Source organism: Gambusia affinis, linkage group LG10, assembly GCF_019740435.1.
Source record: "Gambusia affinis linkage group LG10, SWU_Gaff_1.0, whole genome shotgun sequence".
In the NCBI taxonomy this organism is placed as follows: domain Eukaryota; kingdom Metazoa; phylum Chordata; class Actinopteri; order Cyprinodontiformes; family Poeciliidae; genus Gambusia; species Gambusia affinis.
Genome location: NC_057877.1, coordinates 22,522,261 through 22,535,866, shown reverse-complemented (window position 1 = coordinate 22,535,866; position 13,606 = coordinate 22,522,261). Strand labels below are relative to the sequence as shown.

The 13,606-nt window shown below is 36.6% G+C and overlaps 2 protein-coding genes across 4 annotated transcripts in view; one reads left to right on the top strand and one right to left on the bottom strand.

The window, feature by feature from the left end:
• Positions 1-6,204, top strand: part of homer3b (homer scaffold protein 3b) — a 51,918-nt gene extending 45,714 nt beyond the window's left edge. For all 3 annotated transcript variants that reach the window (XM_044130445.1, XM_044130446.1, XM_044130444.1), the window contains 2 exons: positions 93-173; positions 2,556-6,204. In XM_044130445.1, coding sequence (XP_043986380.1) covers positions 93-173; positions 2,556-2,741 — 267 coding nt within the window. In that variant the 3' untranslated portion in view covers positions 2,742-6,204. The remainder of the gene's footprint in view (positions 1-92; positions 174-2,555) is intronic.
• Positions 6,205-11,027: 4,823 nt separating this feature from the next.
• uba52 (ubiquitin A-52 residue ribosomal protein fusion product 1) lies at positions 11,028-13,491 on the bottom strand. Its single transcript, XM_044130443.1, has 5 exons — positions 13,392-13,491; positions 12,863-12,974; positions 11,805-11,891; positions 11,477-11,579; positions 11,028-11,186 (listed from the first exon to the last, which is right to left on the bottom strand). Exons 2-5 carry the CDS (start codon positions 12,963-12,965, stop codon positions 11,093-11,095), a joined length of 387 nt encoding a protein of 128 aa, XP_043986378.1. The 5' UTR covers positions 12,966-12,974; positions 13,392-13,491; the 3' UTR covers positions 11,028-11,092.
• Between the last annotated feature and the right edge of the window lie 115 nt (positions 13,492-13,606).

Here is a 13,606-nt window from a genome sequence, read left to right as displayed (position 1 = left end):
GGAAGTTTGGGAACCTCTGATTTAAATGACAGGTTCATGTTCTTACAGCAGGAGGCGGTGGCAGTGTTTTAATATCACTAATATATTTCCAGGAGATTCAGAATCTGCAGTGCAGGAAAACCAATGTAGGGGAACTGGAAAAGGAGAAAGAGGAGATCATGCAGAGACTTCAGGTAAGTGCAATGTTGGTTTCATTTAAATTCAAGAGACCAATCAGCTGAACAGCACCTCATTATCCACTCATGCTTAATTATCCAACTTTAAAGTCTTTTGTGCTTTTCTAGTGGCAGTATTGGTAATTTATGATTCCATTTGTAGCTTAATTTAATTTACATGTAAAATTAGACATAATTTAGGTTTAATTAGTGCTTTTTCTCATAACAAGTAGGGTCATTTTATTCCTGCAATCAGATAATTTTCATCCCTTCAAAAGATGTTTGGTCTGTTTTTGCGTTTCCATAATTTTTCCATATGTAACCCTTCTGTGTTCGTCTCTGGTCCAATAGGTTGACGTCCTGACAGTCACACTCAGGTTCGCTGTAAGAAAAAGAGAAAACTAAGTTGGTGTTTAACACCAGTCCAGCAGCTTCTGCTCCAATGCATTAAATAAAATACAATAAATAACCTTAAACAAACTACAAAGCAATAGCTCCCTATAGTAACACTTGACATTTGTAAAATTAAACATAGCTAATATGGACAACATTAATAACAGTTAAAAACATCTACAAGACAAAGCAAAATCACTCCTGAAACACTGTATATGATTAAATTTCTGTAAAATATGTCAGAATGTAATACTTGTAAAGAGGAGCTGTCAGTTACTGGTTGCTACGGTAACAACCATCTGCCAAGAGCAGCACAACAAAACTTAAATTTTAAAACACCAATAAATGTCTGGAGAAACAACTTCTTTCCTAAACAAAATAAACTCAAAGAATAAATAAACACACGTTGACAAACTTCACATGTACAGTATTGTTAAAATGAAACTCTGCTACATATATAACGGTGTTTATAATTCTTCTTGATGCTCTGGATGTATCGTCCTCAAACCAGACGCTGTTGAACATTGAAAAGGGTAAGATAGCTGGTTGACGTTTGAAGCCCCCTTGGATCTGAAGTGGCGAACTGAGGCCTTCAAGGACAACAGATTAGCCGGGATTTCCTTATTAATGTCGAAGATTGTATCTGATGCATATTGCATAGTCTCTATTAGGTCGTCTATCATTCCTAGCTGTGGTGTCGGATATAAATTATGGATGATCGCTTTTGACCTCTGTAGTCCTTGTGTTCATTCCACAATTTATTCTGGGTCTTATTTATACACACTCACCTCATAAAGCACAGCGCCATAAACTAAACATAAACCTCATAGAAGAATTTATAAAAAACAGGTGTGCTCTGTTTTTATGCACCTTTTGCCTGCCTTATTTTTCTTAGATAATCTGATTCATCTTTAGGTACTATAAAAAATATTACTATAGCACTGGAAATATTTTTCCAGTATCTCTGCTTTGAAAATATTTATATTATCAGCAGAGATGACATCACACAACTGGTGTGAGAGAGACGTCGCTAACAACCTTTCACCATTATTGTTTTATTATTATATAAAATAGTTAAATTTGCTAAAGACAAAAGATCTTTAGCATCTCTATATTAGTGATTATTGTGTTCAAAGTGGTTAGCTCTTTAGTTTGCAAACTAAGTATTTAATTTTGCAATTAAATATTTAGTTTCAAGGTAAATATCTACTTTGAAGCTAAACATTTAGCTTCAAACCTACATTTTTAATTAGCAAACTAAGAATTTTGTTTGATAATTAAATATTTAGTTCAAAGCTAAATTAGTAGTTTGGAGCTAAATATTGAACTTACCAGTAACTAAATATTTAGCTTCATAAAATTGTAAACTAAATATTTGGTTTGCCAATTACTTAGTGTGAGATTAAACTTTTAGTTTGTTAACTAAGCATTTAGCTTGATAGTTAAATATTTAATTTGCAAACTAAATATTTACTTTGAGGCTTAACATTTAGTTTGAAGTAAAATATTTAGCATCTGGCTAAATATTTAGCTTGCTAGTTAAATATATAACTTGTAGCTAAATATTTTGTTTAAAACTAAATATTTAGTTTGTTAAATAAACATTTATCTTGATTATTAAAAATGTAAAATTTTTCAAACTAAGCATTTACTTTGGGGCTTAGTATTTAGTTTGAAGCTAAATATTTAGCTTGCTAATATTGTAAACTAAATATTTAGTTTGAAATTGACATTTATGCATGAATAACACGGTGAAAATGTGGTTTTGCAAAATTAATCCCCATTTTTTTCTGTTTTGACAGCCTAAATAACCCAGATTATTGCTGTTAAATTTTGACTGTGTAACTTTACAAACCGAATCTGTTATTGAGGAATAGAGTGTGGTGTGTCTTTATTTAAATGCCAGTTTTCCCGTCACCAGGTGATCGCTTTTTATTTCTCATATATTCAGTGATCAAATGTTTATATCAGGGAAGAATAAAAACCTGTTTCTCTTTGCTCAAATAGGATCTGGAGAGACGAAACACCGAGCTGGAGAGTCGTGCTCAGAACGCTGAGAAAACGTTGGCCACAAATTTCGAGGAGCAGGAGCAAGCAGAGGTTGAAGTCCAGCGAATCATCGGGGTTCTGGACGTCAAAATCTGTGACCTGAAAGGCCTGAGAGAAAGTCTAGCAAAACTGGTGGATAAGTAGCCACAGCTGGAGCTGGGATACATCTCCACAGTCTGTGCTGGTAGAGTTGAATCGGTGCAGCAGGACAGCGAAGATCACAGAGATGAGGTGGAAATCACACCGAGGTTGACCTTTCAGTGAAGATTGACAGCTTTCTCAAAACCGTCCTGTCCTGTTTTATCATCTGCAACTGCTAACTAACCACTCTGACGGAGGAAGATCTGTCTGCTATGGGAAATAACAGCACCCTTTATGGCTTTTTCATGCTGTAGCTTTTAGTAAGGAATCTCACCTGGGACCTCATTTACAAATACAAACAGACACATTTATACTCACTTAGTCTTTAAGTACCTTTAGGTGTTCATGAAAAAGCTGGAATTCATAACAAACCTGGATGGCTCTGCCTGTTCTGGAGCCAACATTCGAATGTGTAAAGAATGCTCAGCTTTACGTGACAAACACTGCAGTTGCTGCCACTCTGCTCTGTCTGCAGTCTGTCCATTCATTCTAGTAGAGAACAACCATCGCAGCGATATCAATAACCTAAACCTTCAAATTTACCTTCAAATTCCTCTGAACCTCTCAACAGAAACCTGCCTTTTAAAATACCCACACTCACGTCTTCTGGTTTAAATATTTGTCCTTTTTTTTGCTATTTAAGTCGCTTCCTTGGTAGTTTTACATTGCTTCATCAGTACTCAGTGAAAGTATTTAATTAAAAGTACTTAAAGCGAACAATGAGTGGATAAAGTCCAACACAGCAGGTATAGACAACCCATGTAGACTTTAATTTATTTTTCTCCTGCTATGATAGCTAATTGTCCAGTTCAAACAGTGGCAAGCTGTTTAAACTCGGGGCTACATTTTGAGATTTTGACTCGCATCAAATCACCTGACCTTGGCTCTCCTCCCAGCGTGAGGTGAGCCCAGGTAGACGCACCATCGCTGCTTGTTTCTGCAGAGGATATTTTCTTGCAAGACAACAGTGACTTGTCATTTTACTAGTAAATTAAAGAGAACTTAATATGCAAAATTTACATTTTGCACGTTTTTCTACTTTAATTGCTTATCTAAAGCAATTTAACTGCTTCAGAAAACAGGTCAAGTGCTTAAATAAACCCCCAGCCGGGTTTTGGCAATAAGTCCATGTTTTTTGTTGTCTGGAAACCTCCTGATTGTTAAGTCATAACCAACGGACGCTGCTCTGTTACCTAGCAACCTCAGCCAAGCCCACCCCGTTACTTAGCAACCGCAGCTGAGCTCCAGCACGTTTGGTCAGCTGGTTTTACCGCTGTATGTGCTGTACAATGGCTGCTGGAAAAGAAAAGTGTTCTGTTGTTGACTTACCATTTAGTAAAATTTTTGTACAATGTTCAAAGACAGATGTACGAGGTGTTTGGGAAGATGTATTGCTGGAAAGGAACCCCAGATTGAATTAGAGACTAACACTTTGGTCACCAGGAAGAGGTGACCTTCTGGACTCTACCAACTGACTTCAAATAAGCAGAAGACAATGGACAGGTGAATGTCAAAAAGACAAAATAATCTTAAAAACTGTTATTGTTGACAAAGTATTAGCAAACCTTTAGGAATAAACTTGAAATATCTCAGTAAAGACAATATAGTAATGGTCATTTTAACTCTTTGTTGTCAGGAAAATCAAAAATAGATTTCAAGTTGGATAAATACTGGAACAAAGGTTGAGGATCTTAAGGCAAAAATAACTTTGGCTACTTTCACAGAGCAGGCCTTAATCTGAAATCTGATCTTTTTGTGTGTGTGCATGCTTGTTTATTCTATTAATTAACCGTAATTAGACTTCTGTGTGAATGTTTTACAAAGCGACCCGCCTGCACAGAAGGAGAACACTGACGTCACACAGCAGCCCATCGTTTACTGAAGTAAAATTGGATGGAGCCGTTTATGGATTCACTTGACAGTTTATTCAGCAATGTGAGCCGACGGCATCGTCACAAGATCATAACACAAAAGAAGCTAAAAAAATGAAACAACTAATAGCAATGACTTTTTGTGGAGCATTGACTATAGGGAAATCTGTTAGGATGCGAAGTCAGAGCTACGATTGTGATGGGATGCACTTCAGTGGAACTAACTTCATTTATGAATTCATAATTATAATTTCGTCAGCCATTGTTTATGTCCAGTCTGGCTTCTTCTGCTGCAGTTTTATTATGCATATCTCATGTTAATGAAGTAAAAGTCAGAGAAAATGCAACATGACCGTTCAACCTGCAAACACAGAAAACAATGGGGTATGTATTCGATTTAGTACCAGTGGCTCACATCAGATTTGTTTTTGGGTCATTGGGCAGTGAAAGATTCAGATATGCCGTTAGGCCACATTCGCCTGCTGTGTAGAAGCAACCTAGGTTTTTGTTTCTCACCATTGGCCCTGCTCAATGTGACTGCATGTGCATGACTCATTTAATGACAGTGCCAACTCAAATTAGCATTTGGCAAGAAACATCTGTGAACTATCCTTTGAGATAAAAATCACTTCAGCATCAAAGGAAGGTCGTACTCTGTTTTAAATCCACTTTAAAAATGAAGCCTGTTAAGTAAAATGCAGAACCAAAGCTGCCAGCCTTTCAGCGTTATATGTTCATACTAATGAAATTAATGAACCAAAATTAATAATGTGAAGCCTCATTGGCAGAAAATAAGGGAGAGCATCTTTTAGGAGGATTGCTATTTAACACTATATTTAATGATTCTGGCCTGTTGCTAAAATGTTCAAGCTCATTGTGCTGTTATATTCTCCATGATTAGAAGCCAGAGTGGTAATTGAATTATCAAATAACCAAACAACAACCTGAGTGTGTGTGTAAAATAGAAAAGGACAGTGCTAGAGCGGCTCTGCTTCCACCAGAGCTACATGTATATATTTGAAGCACTCGGGCATGTCTGGACAGACAGTGAGACAACAGAGCCTTAAGGGTGCCAGTTACATCAGACAAGCGCCTCATGAAAATTCTAGATGTGTGGTTCCAAGAAACAAGAGAGAGTGAAAGGTTTATTTTCTTATCTTGTAATTTACTCTGAAGTCCACATAATATTAAATAAACGCCTGGACTCACGTGGTTGTAGAAATGGAGCATTTAGGTTTAAATCTTCTTGTTACTATTAGTGTTTTGAGTTACCAGTGCTTACAAGTAGGGTTGGATCGATTAATGAATGAACTAATTTAGTAATAGATTGTTATCTGGAGAAAATGGCCATTTACTGAGAAAACAGCAACTTAAAGCAGCAAAGGTACAAAAAATATAAACATTTTGCCTTTCAGATGTAAAACTTTCTTTACCTGTAAACATGTTTTACACAGAACTCCTAATTTTTAGCTTCACTTGGTTCAAATTCTTTTTAAAAATCTCCTGTTAGCATTTAACATTCAGACAATGTCTGCCGAACGTCAGCCCGCTAACCGTTCGCCGAAAGTCAGCCCGCTAACCGGTCGCCGAACGTCAGCCCGTTTCGTCAGCCCAACCGCTAACGAGTCACGCGTCAGCCCGCTAACCGTTAAGCGAGCGTCAGCCCGCTTAACGACGCAGCCCGCTAACGTCGCGAGCGTCAGCCCGCTAACGTGTGAACGCCAGCCCGCTAACTGCTGCAACAGCGTCAGCCATAACGCCGATAACACAATGTGTTTTATTAGGAACGTTCGTTTCCCGAATGTTAGTCGGTGCCGCAAACAACGTTTTCCGGATATTTAATGGTATGTTTTTTGTCCGGTGAAAATTCGCCAAAACGTCAAAATGACTTGTATTAACGGTATTAAAGAGTATCAAGACAAAAGTAATGATGAAAAAAAATAACTCTTTACCCTTTAGTTTGAATGCCACCAAATCCCCGTAGATTTGGAGGCATTCAAAATAATAATAAAAGCATTTTTAAACATGCATTGTTTATAAAAAAAAATACCTTAGGGACAGTGTCAGTATATTTGTACTAATCAAAAAATAACAACTATTTTTTCACTCTACATGCATTCCTTGTTACAAATGATCAAGCGTACGCTAAAGGAATGCAATCTTTTGCGTTTTAGGCAATAACATTTTTACATAACATAACATTTAACATAAAAACCTAAGTGGTTAAATGAAATATCTGCAGAATGTGCCAATTTTTTTCCACCTGATTAATCACCAGAATAATCGATTACTTAAAGGATTGTTTGCTGCAGCCCTACTTACAAGTGAAACGCCTGCATTAATTGCCATGAGGCTGTGGAGATGCACCCAGTAGTAGCGTGGTCAGGGTTTGGACACATGGAGACAAACACCCTGACCTCCAGCTCCCCACCATCCACAGGCAGCAGGATCACACCAGCCAGCACATCAGTAAACTCAAGAGATACAACAACTCGCTCCAGCTCCGAGGATCGCCAGCATAAAACTGTTTATATTTTATAAGAACTTGTCTTTCTCACAACTTGTTCTATTATTCATGTTCATTGATGCGTTGCGTGCAAGAGCCGGGATGGGAAATCTGCAGCCAAAAGTGGAGAGAAAAAAATGTAACTTAAAAAAAGTGTTGAATTTAAATTTAAGTTATAGCTGCTTAATAGAAGTCTGCATGAATCTGAGGATTTTTGTCTCACGTCGAATCACGTTGCACTTCATCATGTATCTGTGCAAAGCTTAGTTGTTTACGTTTGTCAGTATTCACACAGAGAAAGATTAAGCTTAACTGTATATACTTTGTGTTGCTCAACACTATTAATACCGATATTAGTAATAATTGTAAGCTCAGCAGATATGCAGGACTGAGGTTGCTACGGTAACAATGCATGAGCCCTGCAGCATCCCTTTACCTGCCAACCAATGAGACGCTGTATGTGAGCAGACCGTAAAAATACAGAATCTCTCTAAGCCATTTTGGTCTCGTTTTAGTGCAAATATCTTAGTAGACTTGAAATAAAAGAAAACTAACTTATAAGTAAATTTTCTGCAACATATAGTAGTTTGTTTTAAGTAAATAATTCCTTAATATTGATTTTTTAAAACTACTAGTTCCACTGGAAGATTATTTCACTTAATATAAGACATTTTTCCCCTAATATAAGTGAAATAATTGGGCAGTGTGACTATCACTTTTTCATCAATATTAAAGATTTATTTACTTAAAATAAGCTCCCATATCTTGCAGAAAATTTACTTGTAATTTAGTTTCAAGTGTAATACAATATCTGCACTAGAAACTAGATAAAACTACTTGGTAATATTTTATATTTTTTGCAGTCCTGCCTCAGGTCCAAACAGCACAATGCAGTAGTAAAGTGGTACTTAGCTGACCCATCTGTCAGCGTAAGATGTGAACTCCAGATGCACAAAAACCATTGATTTCTTCTTTTTTTATGGCTTTTTTGCAACTGATGAGTTATTGATTTCTCCATGACAGTTGTATAGGTACAAATAGGGTGCTGGGGGTTTTTTTTTCTGTTTTTTTTGTTTGTTTGTTTGTTTTTTTGTAGCTGATGAAGCAGTGACAGCCAGAATGGTTATAAAGCATCAAGATGTGAAAACAGTTTGAGTACCAAACTGCATTATGATGTATTCAGTCATCTGAAAAAGTATTTACACCTCTTGAGCTTTTCTGCTGTTTGGCGCAGGACAACCACAAACTTCATTGTTTTGTTTTATTGGGATTTAATATTTTAGACTAATAAAGTAGAGCATGATTGTGAAGTGGAAGGAAAATTATTTAAGTTTTAATAAACTCCAACGTGTCACATTCATTTGTATTCAGCCACCTTTGCAAAGATGCCAGAAAGAGTTGCTTAAAGAAAACCTTAAAGCAGCAGCAGTAACTTTTATAAAAAATAATATATATTTTTTTACATATTTTTTAATACCGCCACCATGTCATGACAGTTTAATAAGAGGCCGATAATCTGTGAAAAGACCTCCTCCCTGAGCTTCCTTTGCCTTTTGAAGAAATGCACCACTCCTGACCAAAGGCAACCAATCAGAGCCAGGAAGAGGGTCTTATTGCTGTCAATCAAGCTCATGTACTCACTGCTAAATGTGCCAATGGCAGAGAAACAGCTTACCATCATTGGTGGCCATGCTAACTAGCCTAGTATTCACAATAGGTTATGTTGCGCTAAGGGCAGTTAGCATGGCCACTGATGACAGCAGATAAATGGTTTATTTTATGTTGTTTCTCCATCATTAGCACATTTAGTAGCAAGTACATGAGGTTGATTGGCAGCAGTAAGACCATCTTCTGGGCACTGATGGATTGTTTTTGGTCAGGAGTCGTGCCTTTCTTCAAAAGGCGATAGCTCAGGGAGGAGCTGATGAGGGCTAAAAGTATATTTTAGTAATCGAGGTACTCAAATCAGCTGGAAGAAGCTGACTGATCTTTTTACAGATTATTTGTCTCGTATTAACCTGTCAATATGGTGACAGCTTTTACAGATATGTAAAAAATAATTATTTTTGTAAAAGTTTCATACTGCTGCTTTAACCACTTCATGCCAAAATCTACAGAGAAGAGTGGCAGCGCAGTTATGGAGCCCATCACCATCTAAAGGGTGACTGGTGGTGGTGGCAGCATCATGCAACCTTTTATTTCTGGAAAAAAAATAAAAAATTACCTACAGAAAACTTCACACCTGGATTAAGGTCCTAAAATTCCCTATTTAAAGTTCAGACTTGAATTAAATTGATAATCATTGTGAAAACTGATGTTCTTCACATTTAATTCTGATTTTATTTATTCTCCTTACACTTCACTTTCTGCATTATAAAATCCAAACAAAATGTGAACAATAAGCGGTACGAGTCGCTGCATGTTGAGTTTTGATTTAGTCATTTGACTTATAGTTTAAATAAAATCTCAGCTGATCTGATTTTTAAGTCACATTAACACTACAAGCATTTCTTCAGCCTCGTTACCAACCTAAGGATCAGAACTCAGCTGCTGCCTGCAACCCATCCAGCAATACTCCCAACAGAGCTGCATGCTTGTAGAAAATGAAAGTCATGTGTAGATTGAGACCTTTGCCAAACCTTTCATGATTTTTTCATGATGTTAATAGATTATGATGAATTGCCACCTTTATGCTGTGTAAAAGGAGGGAAGGAAAAAAAAAAACCGCTCTGCAAGGTTAATGTCAGACATTTGCGTCAGAACAGCCTCGTCTCTGTTTGACTTCTGCACAGCGACCTTGTAGATTCATTAGACTGGGGCAGAAACAGGCAGCATGCCCTCCACTGCTAACAGACCAGACTTTATGTAGGCTTAGTCAACATTCAAATATTTAACATGCAGATTGTGACAAAAGTATCAGAGGAAAGTTAATAACTGAACATTTGGAGTATTTAAATTAGCTGTTCTTTTTCTCTAAATTTGCTTGTAATGAAGAGTAAAAGCAGCATTTTGTATCCCTCGTGTGTGTGAGTGTACAGATACTTTTTGAAATACTAGAAAGTGGGACAAAAGATGTAGCAAATGTGAAATTATCTTTTCTTTCATACATTAGGATAAAGACTGTAAAAGGAGGCGCTACCTGCAAAAGAGCAGCGCCAAAGATTTTCCGCTGAACAGAAACAAACTCCGCCTGAAGGAATCTGATGTTCGCCTCCATTAAATTTAATTTTTCCAGCTTTTCTTGGACTCCAAATACCTCAGAACTGTCCATGGAGTAGAGGCAAGCCGCCCAACAGGAAGTGAACCGACGACTAAACTATCAGCGTTAAATAAACCTTTAATGGGATTTGATGAGATGATTTCATTATATTTGTACGGAGCTGTTTTAAACATTAAATTGTTGCCCTGCAATAACTCTGCTGTGGTTCTTTTAATAGAAAAAGATTATTTGTTTCTTACAATTTTTACCAAAATTAAATCTTCAGGATTTGTAACATGTTATAAAGGTTCATTTAGCTACTTAGAAAGTGAAATACTTAACATTTTAAATATAAAAGTACATAAAGTTTGGTATTTTCATACATTTGATTTCTGAAATTATTGCTGAACTAGTTGCTCTTTCCTTGTAGTGTCTTAATGAGCTCATCCATGTGATATTTCTGTACCAATTATGCTCAAACCAGTAAGTTCTGGAAAAGTCCAGTTACAAACTCCAGGAATACACATAATGAGTTATCCAGGACAGAGGAGGAAAGTTTCTAACAGAAATAATCCAAACTCCTCATCCATCTTCATCTGAGAACATTTGGCGAACTGTAATAAAGAGTTCATTAGACCAGCTGTGGCTTATTCCAGGTAATTATGTCACTATTATGTAGCAGGCGAAGTGACTGAATAACACACACACCAGGCTGGAAACATAATTTTCTTATTTATTTAACGCAAAATGGCGCACAGTGCCAATCCAACCAAAGCGTTTACTTCAGCTTCTTCTTGGGGCGAAGGTTGTTGGTGTGTCCGCACTTCTTCTTGCGGCAGTTCACAGCACGAGGGTGCAGACGGGCGTAGCACCTGGGAGGAAAAATGATCCGTTTTTCACCAACTCACACTGAAAAATGTATTTCTGTTAAGATCGCATTAAATTCAGAATATATTGCATAAAAATATCTATTAAATACAGAAAAACTTAGATTTGGCAGAAATTAAAATAAGTGAAAAACTAAAGTTATTTTAAATTTAAGACTAAAAGTTATCTTAATATTCAGCTGTATAAATGCAAAATTGCTTAGTCTGAATATGATGACTTAAATCAAAAGCAATTTTGCACACAACGGCGCAAATTTCTGCATAACTCGACTTACTTGCGGCAGATCATCTTGTCGCAGTTGTACTTCTGGGCCAGCTGTCTGAGTGACGGCTCGATGATGCCGCCGCGCAGACGGAGAACCAGGTGGAGGGTTGATTCTGGAACACAACAAAAACACATTTTTATACCTCAGAGATTTCAAAACTATTTCCCAAACAACTTAAAACACTTATGTTACATTTACACGAGGAATGTCAGATCTACAGAAAGACTCGTGCTTTCTAATGTTGACACAACCTAATCCTACAGATTACTGGCCATGGTTTATGAGGTCATGACTCTGTTTTAGTTCTTCTGTGCATTTTTGGATAATCAGGCCTCACCTTTCTGGATGTTGTAGTCTGACAGTGTGCGTCCGTCTTCCAGCTGTTTTCCAGCAAAGATCAGACGCTGCTGATCTGGAGGAATACCTGCAAACACAAACAAATTCCTTATTGACTGAGTCCCAACATTTTAAAAACCATTTAAAATGTTTAGAAATGTATATAAATTAACCCTGATTAAAACACAGACTGAATATTCTTAGTTTTTTCACTTTTTCATATTTCCAATAAGCCTACAAACTAAAACACTGATGATAAAAATAATAAAACAAAGATAAAGTCACAAATTAATATGAATTAGTGAGCAAACTTTTTCTGTTGCTCCATAAACAAGAAAAACACATGGAAGAGTCCAACATCTCTACACTTTGTGTTTTTAATCATACTTAAACCTGGAAAAGGAGTAAATATCAAACATTTCTAAAGCAATTAGAATCGCTGTCACGTTCTTCACACCTCGCCATCAACTGAAAAGTCCCAACATCGACTGAGACGAAGCTGACCACCAATACTACACACTGAACCACCTCAAAACCTGCAACTGTAGATTTTCCTTACTGTATACTGTAAGAAAAAATACAAGATTGCTAAAATAAATGTGACTTAGTAATATGCCTGAAAGCAGATGCAGTACAGCGTGAGGTTATAGGACAAACTTTTGGTTCATGGTTGCATTCGTTATAGTTTTAAGGTTTGCTACAAAGTAAACAAAACTGACAAAATATCCCATTACACTGTAACTAATTTGACATTTTGGCCAAATCAAACAATTGATTGATTACAATTTAATGGCATTTGTGGTAAACTGATAAAGCTTGAGGTTTCATTGAAAAATCTTGAAGTTTAAAATTTTTTTGAGGTACTAAATCATGAGCTCAAATTGAGCAATAAATTATCCCACACTTTGATTTCATTTAAACTTAAATAGATCCAATTTGTTTAAATCCTCTTCCAGATTAAGTCATTTATTTTGACATCTTTAGAAATATTGCCAACATACCTGTGATAATGATCGAGTAGAAAATAATGTAGATATTTATCTTTAAGCTAGGACTCACCTTCCTTATCTTGGATTTTTGCCTTGACATTTTCGATAGTGTCGCTGGGCTCAACCTCAAGGGTGATGGTCTTCCCCGTCAACGTTTTCACGAAGATCTGCATGTTTGCAGGCTGGAGGAAACAAACTCTGGTCAGATTTGGCGTACGGTTAGCTCTGTCAATGACGTCTCAAAGCAGTTAGAGTTCACATTATTCTCACACAATCTACATAAACGCTAATCTTTATGCTGGTCATTTTTTGTTATCTAAAATGATGTAAATGTATCTCCAGGGCCAGTGCAGACTAATATGAAACGTAGTACTAGCCGTTAGCTCGATGAACTGGTTGAAGGGCCGCGCCACATGCCTGTCGGTAACGTAAAATCTATAAATACGATAACGCTAATCCTGCACCTAAAACACTAATAATACTAATATAAAAGGTAAGATTTTTAACTTAATAGACGACGGAGCAAAATATTTTTTGTATAAAAGTGGTCAGTACAGTTAAAAATTCTACAATAAAACCCGACTAAAACGTGTACCCACCCGGCCGCTAGCTGAGCCTCAACGAAAAGAGAGCGGAAGAAAATGCTGCTGATCTACGTCACTTCCGTTTTCTTGGTTACGTTGGAGAAAAAGACAGTTTTATTTTTTTTTTCTTTCTACAAAACAGTTTTTATCTTTAACCAACATTTCACCGCATCCATATATTTGTTTTTAAATTTTTGACATTTAGTATTTGCTATGATTTGAAATATTAC

Coding starts and splice junctions, on each gene's coding strand:
- uba52 (XM_044130443.1), bottom strand. CDS start 12,965: ATGCAGATCTTCGTGAAAACGTTGACGGGGAAGACCATCACCCTTGAG. Junction 11,580..11,804: donor AGACTACAACATCCAGAAAG/GTGAGGCCTGAT, acceptor GTTGTGTTCCAG/AATCAACCCTCCACCTGGTT. Junction 11,187..11,476: donor GACAAGATGATCTGCCGCAA/GTAAGTCGAGTT, acceptor TTTTCCTCCCAG/GTGCTACGCCCGTCTGCACC.